Raw genomic sequence first — 19,915 nt, forward strand, 5'->3', positions numbered from 1 at the left:
TACACGTCAGAATTCTCCTGTCATTGGGATTCTCTGTTCCCGCTGGCAGCGCAGGCCCACCTGCGGGGTTTCCCAGCGATGTGGGGTGGCTTCAATGGGAAATCCCATTGACAAGCCGTGGGAGTAGGGAATCTTGCTGCCAGCGAACAGAGCGCCGCTGAGGAACACGCAGCTGGGGGCTCGGAGAATCCAGCCCTCTTTTATTATTTGTTTACTTATCAATATCAACCTATACAACTTTTCTTTAAATACGAGGTTAAAATTATTAATCAGCATGTCAGGTAGCAACTGTGGAATGAGAAACAGAATTAACATTTCAGACGTTAAAAATTCCAAACAAGTGCAGAGGCAGGGAAAAGGAAGAGGGGGAAGGAATAAACAGGAATATCTGTGATAAGCTGGAAGACAGGACAGAGTTTGAATAACAACGGGAATGATGGGGAAAGCCAACAGCAGACGGTAATGACACAAGTCAAGAAACAAGAGATGAATGTCAGGTAGCGCAAAATTATCAACTGCAACAAAAATGGGGGAAACAGTGGGGGAGTGGGTTATAATCTGAAATTGTGGAACTCGGTATTGAGTCTGGAAGGTTTTAAAGGGTCTAAACAAGAGATGCAATGGAAGCTTGAGGAACAGCACCTCACCTCACGATTAAGCACCTTGCATATTTGCAACATTGAGTTCAACAATTTCAGATCATAATCTCGGCTCCTATTTTTCTGTGTTTTTCCGGTTTTAGGTGGCAGCTGTTGGCCATGATACAACCTTTCCCATCTACACCTACCCCCCTAGACTCATCTTTTGTTTCTGACTTGTCCAGTTACCATCTCCTTTTGACTTTCCCCATGGGTTGCCCGGTAGCACAATGGTTAGCACTGTTGTTTCACAGCGCCAGGTTCCCAGGTTCAATTCCCAGCTTGGGTCACTGTTTGTGCAGAGTCTGCACGTTCTCCCCGTGGGTTTCCTCCGGGTGCTCCGGTTTCCTCCCACAAGTCCCAAAGGACGCGCTATTGGGTAATTTGGACATTCTGAATTCTCCCTCTGTGTACCAGAACAGGCGCCGGTAGTGGCTCCTAGGAGTTTTTCCATAGTAACTTCATTGCGGTGTTAATGTAAGCCTACTTGTGACAATAATAAAGATTATCATCCCTTTTGCCATTTCATCTTTCCTGGCTTCCAGCCTATTGCAGACCTCCCCTTTTGTTCTCTCCCGCCTCTGTATTTAAAACCTGCCGCATCCATAACTTTTTTGCAGTTTTGGGACAAAAGGTCATTGACCCGACATGTCAAACTCGGTTTCCCTCCCCACAGACGCTACATGACCTGTTGAGTATTTCCAGCATTTTCTGGCTTTACTTCAAATTTCCAGCATTTGTAGTATTTTATACATGGTAGTGAGATTAGTACAGTAATATGACAGGAGAAACAGTTTTTAAATCACGCTATATTTGGAAAAGAAAGGCAAGTATCATTTCAAGTGTGTCCCCTGAATTGAAGAACAGTATTGAGGCTGTTGTTGTCCTGTCTCCTCCAAAGTAAACAGAGTATCTTCCAGCAACAATGCTACTGAAACATTTTTAAAACTTATATATCTCTGGCTATTTAAATGATAAGATAATCAAGGTTCCTGCGATGAAGGGTTATTCAGTAAACCCTGCTGAAAACTGCATGAGGATGGCGAACGGGAACTAAAAGGTGACGTCCTTTATGGTATAACATTATGCTGGCAACTGCCGTCTGAACTCACAATTGGAAAACGACCACCAGCGCCAAGTAGTCATGGGCCAAGCAACCATAGTCAGCATAAAAGTGGGCAATAGGTCACACAACAAATAACATCACCGCATTTCACTTTCAAAGCACGTTTCTTTAATATTACCCTTTCAAATAATATTTCTCTGCATCCATCGGATTAGCTGGATAATTCACACATCCGTGCCAACATTTTCTTTTCTAAATTGTTATGTCAACAGCTCCACTCATTTTCAATCTGTTAAATGTCACAGTGCAATTTAAAAGTCTGACCACTAGGTGACTCTTTGGAGCTATTCCCTGAAGTCTCTCTTCCAACTGTGGGCTGGACTTTACGCTCCCCGGCCAGTGGGTTTGAAGACATGGCAGAACAAGTAAAATGTAACAGGTGGCCTTCCAGCCGCCTTCCCACCCATACGTAACCGGTCTGAAATTTCATGGGAGACAGGGAGGTGCAAGAGGGCCCACTCGCCTTTGGGCCTATTGAAGCCATTAGGTGACAAAGTAACTCAGGGGCCTCATGCTGCCCCCGATAATATTTTACCTGTAGCAGTGGAGGAGGTGGGGCATGTTATGCAGACACTTCAGCTTTTGCTGGTGGCAGGCAAGGGAAGGAAGCATGCTCTGCATGCCCCCAGCCTCCCCATGATCAACCCTCCCCTTAGCCCTCTTATGGCCTCTTGAACCTGGCCCCCCAGCCCTCTTCTCGATGAGACCCCCGACTTACCTGGGCTATTTGGCAGAATACCCGTAGTCCCAGTGCTGACCACCATTCCAAGGTGGCACTGCTGGGACTACAGAGCTGTTGGTCATCAGGTCATCCGCCAGCTCTCTTAAGATGGGACTTTCTCCCAAGACAGGGTGGAAGTCTTACCTTAAAGAATTCCATTAAATTCCTGCAGTGCAGCCTTGGGGACTGAAAATGAAATGAAAATCACTTATTGTCACGAGCAGGCTTCAATGAAGTTACTGTGAAAAGCCCCTAGTCGCCACATTCCGGCGCCTGTTCGGGGAGGCTGTTACGGGAATTGCTGCTGGCCTGCCTTGGTTTGCTTCCAAAGCCAGCGATTTAGCCTAATGTGCTAAACAGCCCCTGTGGATTAAGGCTCCTCTCCCCACCCCACCCTCGACTTTTAAACTGGGGTAGGCAGGGTAAAAACCAGCCTATATATTTTATGTAGATTTATCACTACATCAATAATCATTGGCGATGCAAAACCATAGACAACTTTCAGTATAGAATGACAGCGAATAACACTCACACTCTGTTTCCTTCGACAATATCAACATAATCCTCAGAGCGTGCATAGTAGCCATCGGGAGTCAATGCACCCCAGAAATTGGACCATAGCTTTTTATACTGGGTAATCATTGGTGCAATTATCCTCCTGTTAGGGTCACAGACAAATAGTGACAACCAAGAAAACAAAATCACTTTGCAATCAATTTACTGAAACATTTGACACTTGAACATTTTAAGAATTCATTTTCCTCTTTTGCAGATTTATTAATTTTCTTTATCACCACAAAAGCTTTACATGCTATTTGAAGTATCTTGCATCAAAGCAAACCCACAGAAACTCTGTTACAATAAGGGCAAGAATGCCACAAGTGGTGGAAAAGAAGCAAAACTATGACCTGGATATTAAGGTCAGCAGCAAAGCAGGGTTGTACACCGCTGAGTATGCCTCACGGTAGCATTAGGGGCCTCACGGTAGCATGGTGGTTAGCATCAATGCTTCACAGCTCCAGGGTCCCAGGTTCGATTCCCGGCTGGATCACTGTCTGTGTGGAGTCTGCACGTCCTCCCCGTGTGTGCGTGGGTTTCCTCCGGGTGCTCCGGTTTCCTCCCACAGTCCAAAGATGTGCAGGTTAGGTGGATTGGCCATGCTAAATTGCCCGTAGTGTAAGGTTAATGGGGGGATTGTTGGGTTACGGGTATACGGGTTACGTGGGTTTAAGTAGGGTGATCATTGCTCGGCACAACATCGAGGGCCGAAGGGCCTGTTCTGTGCTGTACTGTTCTATGTTCTAAAAGTACACTCTTACCGTTTTAGTTTAGCCTGCAATGGGAACTTGCTCACCTAGCTGTGAAAAGAGTAAGGAAGGCAGGGTGGCCATACTAGTTCCAGTGAAGCCACATCAACTGACATCATGAGCTGATGACACACCCCTCAAGGTCTACTTACTTCAGCTCAATGACTGTCACGTTTTAAAAAATAATTTGAAATGTTTCTTTCATGGACTTTTAATTCTAGCTCCCCCCGCCCCACCTCATCCCCGACCTGCACCAGGCTCTGCTCAACAGATCTCCATTCAATTTCACACAGCACTACATTTCTTGAGCCAGTGAATTACAGTTTTAATCGTCCAGACACAGGTGCTTGGTGGATTGTTTACTTATCTTTCCCTTCATGTTTGAATGCATCTCCATTACCCTGCTTTGTTGCTAACCACATGTTCATAAACACTCTTCTACTGATTTCTCGCACCTCACCACATCAAAAGCAGCCAAGTGGTTTCACTTCCTTTTTTTCCACAGCAGAAAGCACTTATCTCCTTTTGATGTGGGGAGGAGCTGTCAATCATAGCAAGAGTATTTATAAACATTATGGTTACATCAAAGCAGAGTACTTGAGATGCATTGAAGTGTGAAGGGAAAGATCAAAAAACAATCCACCAAGGGCAGCACGGTGGCGCAGTGGTTAGCACAGCTGCCTCACGGCGCTGAGGTCCCAGGTTTGATCCCGGCTCTAGGTCACTGTCCGTGTGGAGTTTAAAAAAAAAAATTTAGATTACCCAATTATTTTTTCCAATTAATGGGCAATTTAGTGTGGCCAATCCACCTACTCTGCACATTTGTGGGTTGTGGGGGCGAAACCCACGCAGACACGGGGAGAATGTGCAAACTCCACATGGACAGTGACCCAGAGCCGGGATCGAACCTGTGACCTCAGCGCCGTGATGCAGCTGTGCTAACCACGAGACCACCCTGTTGCCCCGTCCGTGTGAAGTTTGCACATTCTTCCCGTGTTTAGGTGAGTTTCGCCCCCACAACCCAAAGATGTGCAGGGTAGGTGGATTGGCCACGCTAATTTGTCCCTTAATTGGAAAAAATGAATTGGGTACTCTTAAATTTATAGAAACAAAATCCACCAAGCAGCTGTACCTGATCCATAAAACTGTCAATCACAATCTAGTGAAAGGTTTTTCTGGGTGAAATTGAATGGGAGCTTTGCATTTCAAATGCTGTCAGGGGAATTGAAGCCTTTTCAAGTTTCCTGGGCTTTCAAGGAAGCCTCTGACACTTGTACAGCTGATGCTTTAAAGACTTTTATCTGTGGCTGCAGATGTTAGGAAAGGGAAAGTGATTTTTCACTGTACTGCCTGGACTGCTCTTCAGTTTACAGGCAGGGTGACTGGTGGGGGGCATTCGATGGGGTGTGGGTCGGGTCACCCTCATGCCTGTGTGCTGTGGGGCAGTGACCCGTTATTTCCGTGGTGAGGGAGCGAGCAGGGCGGGTTTACCATTGTGGGGAATGGGGGGGGGGCTGCCGCCGGACCTCGGGATCGAGATTCCAATGGAATCCAGCGAGCTCTCCATCATCCATCTATTGGCATGGTTATGGAGTGAGTGAGACTCACACTCGGGTCCCGCTCCCAGTGCAGACCTGTTCCAATTCTCCGCTGGCGGGAGCACTTTAGGCTCCAGAATGGAGAATCCTGACCCTAATCTTTTTCACCGTTTCCTGCGCATCAACAGTGCAGATCCAGGGCGCTGTCAAGTGCCAGAGGGACCAGCAAGGCGTTTCTCCGCAGCCAAACAGGCAAGTTCTGGATTCGAGTCCAAATCGTTCTAAGCGACCCGCTTTTGGCGCTGCAAGATTCAGGCCAACGGCTACTTTTGAATATACAAAAAGTTTACTGTGTCAGCTTTGGATCAGTACTCACACTTTCAATGCTGGATAAATGTCATGCACTCCGGCTCAATACAAAGACTCGAGCACTTCATCGAAGCTGGTATTTAAATGCAGTACTGGGGCAGGAGAGTCTTTTGAATGAGGCACTAGACTAGTGAAGAGTCATACGGACCCATGGTAGCATTGTGGATAGCACAATCGCTTCACAGCTCCTGGGTCCCAGGTTCGATTCTGGCTTGGGTCACTGCCTATGCGGAGTCTGCACATCCTCCCCGTGTGTGCGTGGGTTTCCTCCGGGTACTCCGGTTTCCTCCCACAGTCCAAAGATGTGCAGGTTAGGTGGATTGGCCATGCTAGATTGGCCATGCTAAATTGCCCTTAGTGTTGGGTGGGGATATGGGGATAGGGTGGAGGTGTTGACCTTGGGTAGGATGCTCTTTCCAAGAGCCGGTGCAGACTCGATGGGCTGAATGGCCTCCTTCTGCACTGTAAATTCTATGTAAAAAAAACAGTAACTCTCTTTTCTCTCTCCACAGGTGCAATCTGCAACATTTGCCTTTAGCAAAACAGCCCATGTCCATGTGAAGAGTCCAGTTCAACATCCTAATATTCTACGTTTAATTTCATGGGCGCTTTTTACAACACAAGTTTATTGTACCTCAGGTGGTGTAAATTAAGTTAACATTTAAAAAGCCCCAGTTGATTGCCTTGGGTTTCTTAAATGCTTATTGCATATAAGTATAACACAGCCATTAGTTTAATTAAAAGACGTTTCTCTTGTAGTTCCTGCTTCAATTAAATGCATTCCCCATTCACTGTCTAATCATGCTTATTGTTGTGCCCTGATTCAGATCGACTGAATGATCGAAAAGTTGGCATTTCAAACTGATGGGAGCTGCCAGGAAAAGATGCACCATTCCAGCAAGTATAGTCAAACTGGTAATAGCCTTTCTCAGTTCAGACATGTGGGGCACGGATTTTTAGTTATTACAACAGAACTACTCCAGGACCATTGGAAACCCAAAGGCTTTTGCCTCCACTGGGTGGAGCAGGAACACGTGAATTAAGGTCTCACAAAGGAAGGAAAATCTTTAGGCAGATGTAGAATGCAATGCATTGAAAATGGTCCCCAGGCTGCCATTCTACTTAATATTTGATCAGTGGAATACATTTGTACACGTTGAAAGGGGTTAACACGCAATGAAGAGAAGGAAGGTCAGTCAGAGTTCAACACTTTCACTCATTTCTGAATGGCTGGAACAAGAAAATCGGCAAATGCTACATGGCAAATATCGATAACTCAACTCGAAAGTGAGCTATCGCAAACTGGGATTGACAAAAAGAAATTGAAGTTCATTTCGAAGTAACTTTCTGAAGAGAAGTAACCATTTAAACTAAGAAGGAAGATAGGAACCACCCCCTTAAGCCTGTTCTATCATTCTGTGCCTCAACCATATGTGCTCACTTTTATTCCATGTTCCTTGATTATCCCACAAGCAAAAATCAATCGACCTCTCTCTTGAAAGTTTCAAATGATCCAGCATTCAGAAGAATTTGGGCAGTGTTCCTTCCAGATTTCCACTGCCCTCGGTGTGAAAAGTGCTTTTCCATTTCACTGCACAGACCAATTTTAAGATTATGTCTCCTTATTCTACATCCCCGCACCTTTGATCCATTACATTGAAGCTACAGAAACCTTTTTCAGTTTAAACAGCTGTTACATCACCCCTCAACTATGTAAACACATATCCTTTAGCTCATCGACTGCTGCTGGCCTCTCACTATGAAGCAAATATTCCGATTTGTCATTCTCTGAGGAAGAATGTGAACCCATTGGAGAGGATGCAGAAAAGATTCAGGGATCAGGAACTTTAGTTACATGTGGAGAAATTGGGGTTTCTCTCCTCGAAGGAGAGTAAATTAAGAGGAAATTCACTGGAGGTGTTTGGAACGATGAGGGGTCTGGACAAAATAGCCGGCGAGAAATTGGGGGGGGGGGGGATATAGCGACCACTCCGTGTGTGTTTTTTTGGGGGATCCGCCGGTCCCGCCGTTGTCAAAGGGACTTCTGGGTAACCTGTGCGCCGGCATGGGACCGTAATTTCCCTCCGGCGTGAACAGCCGGTAAATCTCGCCCAATATTTCCATGGAGAGGGGAAAAGGATCCCGAACCAGAGGACACCGATTTATGGGTGACTAGCAAATGTAGCAAGAGCTTGAGGAAAATCTTTCTCAACAACAAATGGTTAAGATCTGGAATGCGCTGCCTGGGAACCAGATTCAATCCAAATTTTCCAAAGAGAATTAGATAATTATTTGAAGAAAATAAATTGAAGAGTTACAGGGAAAAGGGTGAGAAAATGGTTCTAGGTCAAGTTGCTCACACTGAGGACCAACACGGGCATGATTGGCTGAATGGCCTCTTTCTGGGCTGTAACCATTCCATGATTCTACTTCTATCCCATAATTTCCTCAGTGACAAGCTTGGCCTGATGAGAAATCTGTCGGTGTTCCCATGCATGGGCTGTCAATGAAAAATTGTGGATTTGGACTTGGATGATGTCCATAGGCTCTGATCTTTATATCTGAACAGGATGCTGATCCGTTTGGCATCACACTTATCTGCTCAAATATTGGAACACGGTTACAACATTGAGACGTGGCATGGGTTGGGGGAAAGTGAAGTGAATGATGCAATTTTAACTGCTTGCTCCCATTTTCTGGTAGGGGTTGGGGGTGGGGGAGCAGCGATGGGGAGAATAGTTGGGCAAGTTAAAATCAGCTTCTGTATTTCATCGGACTCAACAGATTATCAAGAACTTTGTTCCCCTGCAATTAGGGAATTCATCATTCCATGATAAACTGCTTACAGGCTGAATGTCATTTTTGACTCACCCATTCCAGGTTTGGGATCATAATTTCTTTTTTAAAGATTAGGATTGTGAAATTAGTGCCTCGTTTTCATTCAGCAGATCCATGACCAGAGAAACGCATGATTATTGCAGTGAATCAACCTAACCAGCACACAACTAAACAGTAACTCGTAAACTGGTTACCTGTTTTGCTCAATTAAAAGCTTCAGTGTATCTGGGTTTGTCAATACAACATCCGCATCAAGATTGAAGTAATAATCACATCCTGAGTCTTGGCGACAGTAATCCCTACAATGAGAATACGAGAGGACAGTATGAGACGGCAAAATTATACTTCGCTTGTAACCACAAAGCTGACCTACTTTAAATCACCATCTTTAGTAATGGAAATAATCACAACGTTCTCTTTCTTTCATTCAGGGTTTGCTTAAGCCATTATGTTTATTTTAGCAGGTTTAGAAATAGAAAAAAAGGATTTCTAAACTTCCAACAAAAACCTTTGAAGGAAATTTGTTTTTGTACTTTCCTTTTTGAAAAGTGCAAATGTTTTTATAACTTGCCAGTCGGTCAGCTCTCAGTCAGACTGTCTGCCAGGTGGGAATCTGAGTAAATATACTTTCAAGTGGCTCGGCCGTCAAATTCATGACAATCCACATGTTCCCAGCATTTCTGAGATCCCCAAACACTGTCGGCCACCTCTTCTTCCGACCCTCCAAAATCGAGGACAAAGGTGTGACTCGCATTGACACAAAGGGGTTCCGCGGTGCCATCAAGGAGCCTTAGCAAAAATGGAGTCAGTGTGAATCAGGGGGAAAGCTGGTTGGGGTGATACCTGGTACAAAGAAAGATTGCTGTTGGGGCAGCACGGTGGTGCAGTGGATTAGCCCTGCTGCCTCACGGCGCTGAGATCCCAGGTTAGATCCCGGCTCTGGGTCACTGTCCGTGTGGAGTTTGCACATTCTCCTCGTGTTTGTGTGGATCAAGCCCCCATAAGCCAAAGATGTGCAGGCTAGGTGGATTGGCGACACTAAAATTGCCCCTTATTTGGAAAAAATTAATTGGGTACTCTAAATTTAAAAAAAAGATGGTTGTGGTTTTGGAGGTCAATCATCTGAGTTTCAAGACATCACTGCAGGAGTTCCTCGGGGTATCGGGCTCGGCCCAAATGTCTTCAGCTGCTTCATCAATGACTTTCCTTTCATCATAGGGTCAGAAGTGGGGATGTTGGTTGATGATTGCACAATGTTCAGCACCATTAGTGACTCCTCAGATGCTGAAGCTCTCCATGCCCAGATGCATCGAGACCTGGACAATATCCAGGCGTAGGCTGGCAAGTAACACAGGCACCACACAAGTGCCAGGCAATGCTCAGCTAATCATTGCCCCATGATATTCAGTGGCATTACCATCGCTGAATCCCCCACCAGCAACATCTTGGGGTGTTACCACTGACTAGAAACTGAACTGGACAAGCCATATAAATACTGTGGCTACAGGGGTAGATCAGAGGTTGGGAATCCTGCGGTGGGTAACTCACCTCCAGACCCCCAATTCTCTCCACAGCTACAAGGGATAAGTCAGGAGTTTAATGGAATACTCTCCACTTGCCTGAGTGCAGCTCCAACACCACTCAAGAAGCTCGACCCCATCGAGGACAAAGCAGCCCATTTGACTGGCACCAACCCACAAACATCCACTCCCTCCGCCACTGACGCATAGTAGCAGCTGTGTGTACCATCTACAAGATGAACTGCAGGAATTCACCAAGGCTCCTTAGACAGCACCTTGCACGCCCAACACCACAAGCATCTGGAAGGACAGGCCAACAGACCCATGGAAACACCACCACAATGAAGTTTCCCCTCCAAGCTACACACCATCTGACTTGGAAATATATTGCTGTTTCTTCACCGTCGCCAAGTCAAAATCTTGCAACTCCCTCCTTAACAGCACCGTGGGTGTACCTACACCTCAGGAAATGCAGTGGTTCAAGAAAGCAGCTCACCACCACATTATCAAGGGCAATTAGGGATGGGCAATAAATGCTGGCTGAGCCGGCAAAGCCCACATCCCATGAATGAAATTTTAGTAAAAGTGGCTGCTGCTATGACCACAGTATAACTGAGGTCGGTATTCTTAAAAGCCGGTCGTGGCCTTTGGCTGCTTCTCCCGTGATTGTGAAGGCCGCAACCGATCGTTCCGTGACCCTCCTAACACCCGCTCATGGGTCACAATCCTGAGTTTGAAAAACCCTGCTGTAACCTATCAGCCATTTCACTTCAGCCATGGTTACAGTCTTTGGAAGCAGAAACTCACATCCCCATATTCCTGGCATCTCCTTCGCTCAGGACTTCCTCAGGACCCACAAACTTCATTTGAAGTTCACCTTTGTGCTTCTCCCAGAACTTGTGCAGATGTTTTTCATGGTAAACTTCCTAGAGAAGAACAGAGTTTAAGAAACAGAATTAATGGTCCATATTTTACAATCGGTGGTGAATAAATGGCGTGCATTACACTTACAGTTGCAGAGAGACTTGAATAAGCGTTTGTGCGGAAACGAGGGGTAATTAGGGAGCCATTTCAGTGCAGAGTCCTCTGCAGTGGACCTGGGACCTCTTAATAGGCTGAGCAACCAATCAGGCTGAAGAATTCTTACTGGGAATTTACCAGGCGCTCCTTTTTGAAAGGATGGTTCGGAGATGTTGGGGAGGAAAATGAGAAAAAAATTACATCTGACAGGAAGGCTGACATATTCTTGCCCTTTCCCACTTTTCCCACAGGTGGTTTCTGTGCCTTGAAGGCAACCTGGATGGCAGTGGCAGAGCCAAATTAGGTTGTTGAATATACAATTAGTGGGAATTTTCTGAGGGGAACTGAATTTTACCAGTAGACCCCAACTCTCCACTGTCAGCCGCTCCACAGTGTCAACAGCTCATCAACTCACAGGAGCCGGCACATAGCAGGAGGTCGGAGTGCCAGGAAAATAATACGCAATTTACACGTTAAAAGTATAAATCGATTAGCCCAAGACTATCCGCAATTGAATGATTACCTCGTGGAGACTAGTGTGTCTGACAGTGCTGGTGGTGAAGAAGTGGCCGCCAGTTCCTGCAGTGGATATGAGCTTCCATTCTGACCCTCCCTCTCTTGTCCCACACAGCTCAGCAACACACTCACTGCAGACACAATGAAGGCCGCAAAGCCAGCCTTGTAATCGCACACACAGGGTCACCCTCCTCCTTCCTCAACTCGCCCATTGTCCCCCGATTGGACAGCGGTCCTGGAAAAAACCTTTCTAATTGGATGCCTCTCAGAAGATTGCAGCTGGCATTCCCACTACTGCTGCCCGTGGGTTTGCAAACTCAAAAAGGTCCCGACATCCAGGAAAAAAATCTCAGGCGGGAAAACTGAGCCCCCAGAATCGAAACCTCAATGTGACAAGTGGAGTATTTAATCAGATGTGAAATCACGTAGAGATAGCTCTTCCCCCTCTCATGTATTTTAATGCCAAATCACTTGGTGAGGTGCAAAAGTGTAAGTCGTGTAAAGTCACCATAGTCCCAGATGACCCGAGGGTCACCACACCTCAGGCGAGGGACAAGGTTGAGAATGCGGGGCCTTCATGAATAACTTGGTGAGATACTGGTGTGGAAAAGCTTGAGAGTGAGGAGGGCAAATTACAAATCAGACACAACTTCCTGATTTCTGTGTTTTGTTGTGCATGTGCAGACGTGCAAACTGCTGCCTGACTTACTCCATTATAACAGAAAGCGCCGACTGTTACAGCAAAGTCGAGGACAATGTTTGAATTAAAACCACTGTACATCAAATAGGGAGAAAAGAATCTTGGGCTGGATTCTCCAACCCCGCGGCGGATGTGAGATCGCGGGTCGGAGAATCGCCGGCGGGCCGCGCCGCCCCGACGCCAGCATGCGATTTTCTGCAGAGCGGAGAATCGGCGCCATTGGTGCCGGCGTGGTTGGTGTAGCGCCATTTGAGGGCTGCTCTACGCAGCCGGCCCACCGATTGTCCGGCCCGGATGGGCCGAGCACCGTGAAGAAAAGGGCCGAATCCCGCCGGCGCCGTTCTAACCTGCTCTGGGCCGGCGGGACCTTGTGTAAGGGTCGGGTGGTGGTCTTTGGGGGAGGGAGCTGGGTTCCGACCCTGGGGGGCCTCCAATGTGGCCTGGCCCGCGATCGGGGCCCACCAATCGCCGGGCCGGATTCTGTGGATGGGGTCCTCCTTTCCTACAAGCCGGCCCCTGAAGTCCTGCACCATGTTGCATCAGGGCCAGTACATTGACGGAGGCCACTGCGCATGCGCGCGTTGGCACCAGTGCCACTGCGCATGTCCTTGTTGGCGCCGGCGCAACTGCGCATGCGCGGATCCCGCGGCGCACAGTTCGCGCCGGGATCAGCAGCTGGAGCAGCGCGAACTGCTCCAGCGCCGTGCTGTCCGCCTGGAGGGGCCAGAATTAGTCGTGGGAGCGGCCCATTCACGCCGTCGTAAAATTACAATGGCGTTTAGGACGGCGTGGACACTCTACCGTGCGATAGGAGAATCCCGCCCCTTGTGTGCGGAAACCCAACTTCCACATTTTATTACCTTATTATTTAAAAAGAAACTGTCAGTTTAAACTAAACTGCGGGCCATGTTAGATTTATTATAATTTTCATTTCATCTATGATAGGGAGTGACAAGAACGAAATACTCACTTTGTTGTGAATAAAGAAAGTAAGCTTCTCCCTTGGATAATCGAGGGTCAGAAGTCTTTCCAAAAATTCTGGAAGAAAAGGTGTTGGCCTTTCAATGAATATGCCGACAGTCACACTGGGATATTCCTAGATGACAAACACATTGCATCGAATTACTTATAAATAAAACCCATTTTGCGAATGATTAGTTGAAAACAATCAAATTACTTCATATGACAGCACTGGAGGTATTTTAACCCCATTGAATCTTTAATCAAACACACAGCATTCAGTTCTGCTCCCTGCAAAACGGAACGAATTACTAAATGAAGATTGAAACTTTTTACTGACATTTCTATGAAATGTTGATGAAACAGACACAGCGATTTAGTTTCAAGGATGCAACAGCCTTGAGTGTTTTATTTCTCGCCCTTGGGCAGAAATCTGTTCAACAAAGAACTAAATCTCAAGGGCTTCGATTGTGCCACAACAAAGCAATAGTTTCTTCAAGACGATCCACACTAGTAAAGGTACACAATTGAGAAAAACAAAAATATTTATATTGTGTCACATGCACAGCAGAATTTTAAGTTTCGAGACAGGTGAGCTTGCAGGCGAGGGTCCATAAAACGCCATGCAAACCTTTTCTGGCTCTTACCTCCCTTCTCCTGCCCATTGCAATTTTACGAGCGGCAGGGGAGGTGTCAGGTAGCCCGTTTACTCTGGAACCAATTGATGCCCTTAAATGGCCAATTAATGGTAACTTCAGGACTACTTCTTGCCTTTCTGGCTATTTCCATGGACAGCAGGTAAGAATCTCAAGCTTTAGGCTTCAGACACCCCAACTTTTCCCTTATTTCCCTACCCTGTCCACCCTGGCCCCCAATCTCCCTTCCTCTGGGTCTTCAGCCTGGCCCAGGTGATACCCACACGCCTACCCTCCACTCACCCCTTCCAACTCCCCCACAGATCTAACTTGCTTAAATTCATAACAGGGATATGTACTGCAGGCATTTTGCCATGCCTTTAAATCAGCTTTGGTTGCGTCTTAAACGGTTTGCAAAAATGAGAACGTCACTTTACCCTGAACAAGAATCTTGTAAGTGAAGTTGCTAAAATCAGTGAGAATTGATGTTCCTATCTTGATGCACTTTAGGAGGGTGGGTCGTCTGTTCTACGGCAAAATCTACTGGCCTGATTATAGGACTGTGGAGTGGAGCGCTGAAGTTATTATTTAAACCATGTTACAAATAAACCAACAAGCAGTTAAACTTCAGGAAGTCTGGAAGGCTCAACAGCCCAAAAGCAAATGCATGAAAACAGCTTCCAGCTTCGGTGGTCGACTCCTGGTTGTTGGAACATATGTAAGCTGCAAGTGATTTCAAAGGTCACACATTTCACAGCTTAACTTAAGCAAAGGAATTTGATGCATGCCGCTGCCCCAGCACTCTCAGTTCCTCATGCCCATGATTCCAGAAGCAAGGGGAATCCCAAGATGTCTGGGTCACTTGGCACCTGCAATGGATGACCAGTGCGTGGCGTTTCTCAAGTTTCACCCTTGACTGAAGTCCACCGAGGGTTGCTAATCATAGCTTATGCCAGGATATCAATATGGAGCAAAGCCAGGCACTAGGCCCAAGAACTACCTCAGCCAGTAGGGAGACTGAACCCATGCTGTTGGCGTTAGTGTTGCATAAAACTCTTAGCCAACTGACCCCTTTTCTAAACAGTCTCGCAAATTGACATCTACTCATACTGTACAATGTACGGATTTGTGAACAGGATTGACACCAGACTTCCCTAACTTCAACCTGACCCCCCTTTAAAAAAGGTAATGAGGTCACTGCTCGTTTCTGGCAGGTGGCTTGTTAATTAAATAAAAGATGGTCTGAAAATCCTTCTGGAAAACCTTTGGCAGTGGAGTCTTGGAACATTGAGGAATCTATTCATATGCTCCTTGGGTCTGGCAGAACCAAGAAGAGGAGCTCAAGTACTGAAGTATTAAGATCGTCCTGTGATTTATGAGTAATGGGATCTGCGGGCCTTTGAATAGTGAAACGTATAATACAAGATCTTTGATGTCTTTGATGTTTTTGAGCAATGGTACCAGGCTTTATAAGTACCGATTAGGGCGTCCCAAGTTTAAGAAATGGGAAAGGGGATCTTGAAATTTAGAATATTTGGAGCCTTTAGGATTTGTAGCATGTGGGGTGGTGACTGGGGTGCAGTATCGTGAGTAGACTGGGAGGGTTGGAATGGTGTTGAAGGGAGAGAAAAAGAATCTGGTAGATTTGAAAAGGAGGGATGGTGGAAATGAGTGGCAAAACAGGGCCATATTGCCAAGGCATGTTGGGCTCAGTAAACGTCACCTACACCTCAGATGGTGGAAATGAGTGGCAAAACAACCAAGAAAGAAAACTCATATAAACATATTATTCGTGTCTATAAATTAGTACAAAAAGTCCCAGACTCGTCTTTTTCAAACTTTTCCCCCCGGGACCTACGTATACCAACCGACTGATCTTTGGGGCCCTTGCCGGCCGACCTTCACAACCCACCATTATTGCTTACCTTTAAATGAGACAGGTGAGCCTGCTCGATCCTCACAGTCTCACTTGCTTTGTCATTCAATGTCACATTGCAGCTGAGGACTTCAGCTGACGATTTAAGTTCTCTCTGCATCCTTTGAAACAAATCAAGAGGTTTGTCCTCGAACTCGCCATGCTTAATCTTCAAATGTCGTTGAGATTTTGAGGATTTTAAAACTTTAATTTGCCAGTATTTCCCTGCATATAACATACATGGGCTTTGCATTCTGATTTGCATTGGCAAGTTAACAATGCCATACCTCATTGTTCCCGATTTCAGCTTCTTCTTAATTGCTTATTCAACAGAGGCCCTGGAGCTCTGTATACAGCTCAAACCAGCACTGCTTGGTCCTGCCATGGACTCTCCTGTGAAGCTCTCTCCAGGCGATTCAGTTGTGAGATCCTGTTGTGTCTCTGGCCCTATCTTCCGTATTACAAAACTATACATCTTCAGCTCTTCACACAATCCCGTTCCTTGCTTGCTGGATGGTACAAAATGGAGGAATCTCTGCTCCATGATTTCGCGCCCAGGGCACGTGATGTCAGTGTACAGGCATGTGACCTGCTCTCTGCCGCCACTTCTGGCTGGAAGACTTCATTGATTTCTAAAAACAATCGGGGCGGAATTCTCCAGTAATGGGACTCTCACCCCACCCCTGCGAAAAACATGTGCAAATCATTCTGGGCTTACCTGGAGTAAGTCCAGGGTGATTCGGCAATTTCCAGGGGGCTAAGTGGGCCCTGGATGCCAATACGGGGCCCTGCACTTCTGGTCGGGTTCCGTGCATGTGCACGGCGGCCTCGGTAGTCCGCGCGGCGCGACATGGCCAACCCACACCATGGAGCGACAGAAAAAAGATAGCCCCCCCCCAGATCATGCGCGCCCACTGATCGGTGGCCCCCGATCGGAATCCTGTATGGCCCCCCCGGATTTCCCCCCCCCCCCAATCAGGGCGGCCGCGGACTGTATCCACAGCTGAAAACCAAAGGCATCACATATGGTTTTGTCAATACACTCTCCAAGGATTGCACCCTTCCCACTTAAAACCGTTCAAACTACTTTTCAGAGATTTGGAGATAATTTCCCTGATGCAATTGCAATCAGTTTTAGTTGCTTAACAGCTCATGTGAAATACTAGGTGGTGAGGGGTCACTTCACAAATCAGCTTGGAGGAATGAGAATCCCCTACGACTCAGTGTTCAAAAGAAGGCACATCCTTCCACTCGTTCATCTCAACAGTTCAACAGGTCAAGAACGATACGCATTCCAATGTTTCAGCTGCAATTCTTCAGGCAGCTTCACAGTGTGCCCTCGTCCTACTTCAATGTATGATTCACTACATATTCCGTCTTGAATCAACTGCCTTAATCCCAATGGAAATAATCATATCTTTACAATAATTGTTCGTCTTAAGAAATTCTTCACTCTGGTCATATTCAGCCATGCTGCTGACAGACATCGAAGGCGAGCATATATATTATAGTGTCGATGTGGTTATTCTGATGCCAGCATGTCTTGCTCCTAATTACTGACTTCTGGGAGGATTTTCTGATCTTGGTACTTGTGTTGCAGGGTCAGTGCACTGAGTTTGGCTCTTGCAGGAAACAAGGGGAGACAAGAATGGCCATCACTCCCCCACCTCTCACTTGACGGGAGTGTCAAAAAACCGAAACTCCATTTGGTAGATAATGAGGTGCATATTCTGCTTGATGTTCCAGAGCCTCACTATTCAGTATCTTGCAATGCCAGAACCAACATTGTGTTCAGTATCTATGGGCCCTGGAAACAGAAGAAAAAAGAGCTTTTTTGACATAATGTCTTTCACAGTGCCAGGGTTCCAGGTTCGATTCCCGCTTGGGTCACTATCTGTGTGGAGACTGCAGGCTCTCCTCCGGGTGCTCCAGTTTCCTCCCACAAGTCCCAAAAGAAGTGCTTGTTAGGTGAATTGGACATTCTGAATTCTCCCAATGTTTACCCGAAGTCCGGCGGGGGTGAAGGGCTCACAGGTTAAGTCTGTCCGGCGCCCTGATCGTGCGCTGCTACTGCCTGAGCTCTGGTTTCGCAGCAGGCATGAGTGTCGAACTCGGTGCAGGCATGGGTGTTGAACTCGTCGGTGCAGGCACAGATGTGGACTCCGGGAGCGTGTCTTCTGGAGCTTCATCCCTGTAGGTCAGCGGTGGGGGGAGGGGGTATACGAGGGGGTGTGGAGGCCATGTGGGGGGGGGGGCGCTGTTCGGTGTAGGTTGGGGGGGGTGGTAGGTGATCCTGCAGGTGACAGGTCCCGGAGGGTGACGGTATCTTGTCAGCCATCGGAGTGCTCTACGTATGCATACTGGGGGTTGGCGTGAAGGAGCTGGACCCTCTCGACCAGGGAGTCGGACTTATGGCTCCTCACGTGTTTCCAGAGGAATACATCAACCAGGCTGGAAGCGAGACCCCGGAGGTGGATTTCCTCGGGAAAACAAACAGGCGGTCATGAGGGATCTCGTTCGTGGCTGTGCAAAGAAGTGACCTAATGGAGTGGAGCGCGTCGGGGAGGACCTCCTGCCAGTGGGAAACTGGGAGATTCCTAGACCGCAGGGCCAGGAGGACGGCCTTCCATACTGTCGCGTTCTCCCTCTCCACCTGTCCGTTTCCCCGGGGGCTGTAACTGGTAGTCCTGCTCGAGGCGATGCCCTTACCGAGCAGGTACTGATGCAGTTCGTCGCTCATAAACGAGGAGCCCTGGTCACTGTGGGCATAAGTGGGGAAACCAAACAAGGTGAAGATACTATGTAGGGTCTTAATGACGGTGGCCGCGGTCATGTCGGGGCAAGGGATTGCAAAGGGGAAGTGTGAGTACTCGTTAACGACGTTGAGGAAATACGCGTTGTGGTTGGTCGAGGGGAGGGGCTCTAGAATAGTCAAACATCTCTGCAGCAAATGTCTGCAGCTAGAGGAGCGTTGGATTAGAGCTCAGTGAGCTGTAGGCCGAGCTGCAGACCCTGCAATATTTCAGAGTACTTCTTAAATGGAGAGAGATGGGGTTATGCCATTCTCCAAATGAACGTGGGTATCCTTCTTCACGAGTCACTGAAAGTTAACATGCCGGTGCAGCAAGCAATTGAGAAGGCAAATGGCATGATGGCCTTCATCGCAACTGAGTAAAGAAGTCTTGTTGCAATTGTACGAGAGTCTTGATGAGACCACATCTGGAATATTATATACAGTTTGGTCTCCTTACACAAAGAAAGATACACTTGCCATAGAGGGAGTGCAACAAACATCAACCGGACTAACCCCTGGGTTGGGTTGAGGAGACATTGAGGGGACTGGAACTGTATTCTCTTGAATTTATAAGAATGAGCGGTGGCCTCATTGAAGCATACAAAATCCTTAAAGGGCTCAACAGGGTAGATGCCGGGTAATTCTCCCTCCCTGGGGCATCCAGAACCAGGAGACACAGTCTCAGAATAAGAGGTTGGCCAGTTAGAACTGAGATGAGGAGGATTTCGTCACCCAGTGGATGATAAATCTTTGGAATTCTCTACCCAGAGGGCTGTGGAGGCCAAGTCATTAAGTATTCTAGGTTTTCTTATACCAAAGGATTTTCATTTGTGGCATGTGGGCTTCGCTGGCTTGGCCAACATTAGTTGCACATCCCTAACTGCCCTTGAGAAGGTGCTGGCAAGTTGTCTTCTTGAACCACTGCGGTCCCCTGTGGGGAAGCACACACACAGTGCTGATAGGGAGGGAGTTCCAGGATTTTGATCCAGCGTCACTGAAGGAACAGAGATGTATTTCGAAGTCAAGATGGGAAGTGACTTGGAGGGGAACCTCCAGGTGGTGGGGATCGTGTGGGAAAACGGCATTGCGATAGAAGGCCAGCCGCGGTCTAGTTTAATGGCGGAGCATGGCTCAAGAGGCTGAATAGTTTACTCCTGCTCCTATTTCCTTTGTTCCGATATAAATGGTTAAGCGTGTCTTCAGTTACAAAAGGAATTGTGATGATTGGAGGGTAAGCTAAGAAGTTGGAATTAGCAAGTAGAGCTCACAGCACAAATAGGGCGAGTCGCGTTCAAACAATGTTACACTATCATAGAAA

The 19,915-nt window shown here is 47.1% G+C and overlaps 1 protein-coding gene across 2 annotated transcripts in view; it reads right to left on the reverse strand.

Annotated features, from left to right (window-relative positions):
- plod2 (procollagen-lysine, 2-oxoglutarate 5-dioxygenase 2) overlaps positions 1 to 19,915 on the reverse strand; it is a 169,556-nt gene that overhangs the window by 38,373 nt on the left and 111,268 nt on the right. For both annotated transcript variants that reach the window (XM_038815300.1, XM_038815301.1), the window contains exons 9-12: positions 13,264 to 13,389; positions 10,865 to 10,983; positions 8,732 to 8,836; positions 3,018 to 3,143 (exon numbers count right to left, since the gene is read on the reverse strand). In XM_038815300.1, the coding sequence (XP_038671228.1) occupies positions 3,018 to 3,143; positions 8,732 to 8,836; positions 10,865 to 10,983; positions 13,264 to 13,389 (476 nt within the window). The remainder of the gene's footprint in view (positions 1 to 3,017; positions 3,144 to 8,731; positions 8,837 to 10,864; positions 10,984 to 13,263; positions 13,390 to 19,915) is intronic.

The sequence above is a fragment of the Scyliorhinus canicula genome, chromosome 13 (genome assembly GCF_902713615.1).
Source record: "Scyliorhinus canicula chromosome 13, sScyCan1.1, whole genome shotgun sequence".
NCBI classification, from domain to species: Eukaryota; Metazoa; Chordata; class Chondrichthyes; order Carcharhiniformes; family Scyliorhinidae; genus Scyliorhinus; species Scyliorhinus canicula.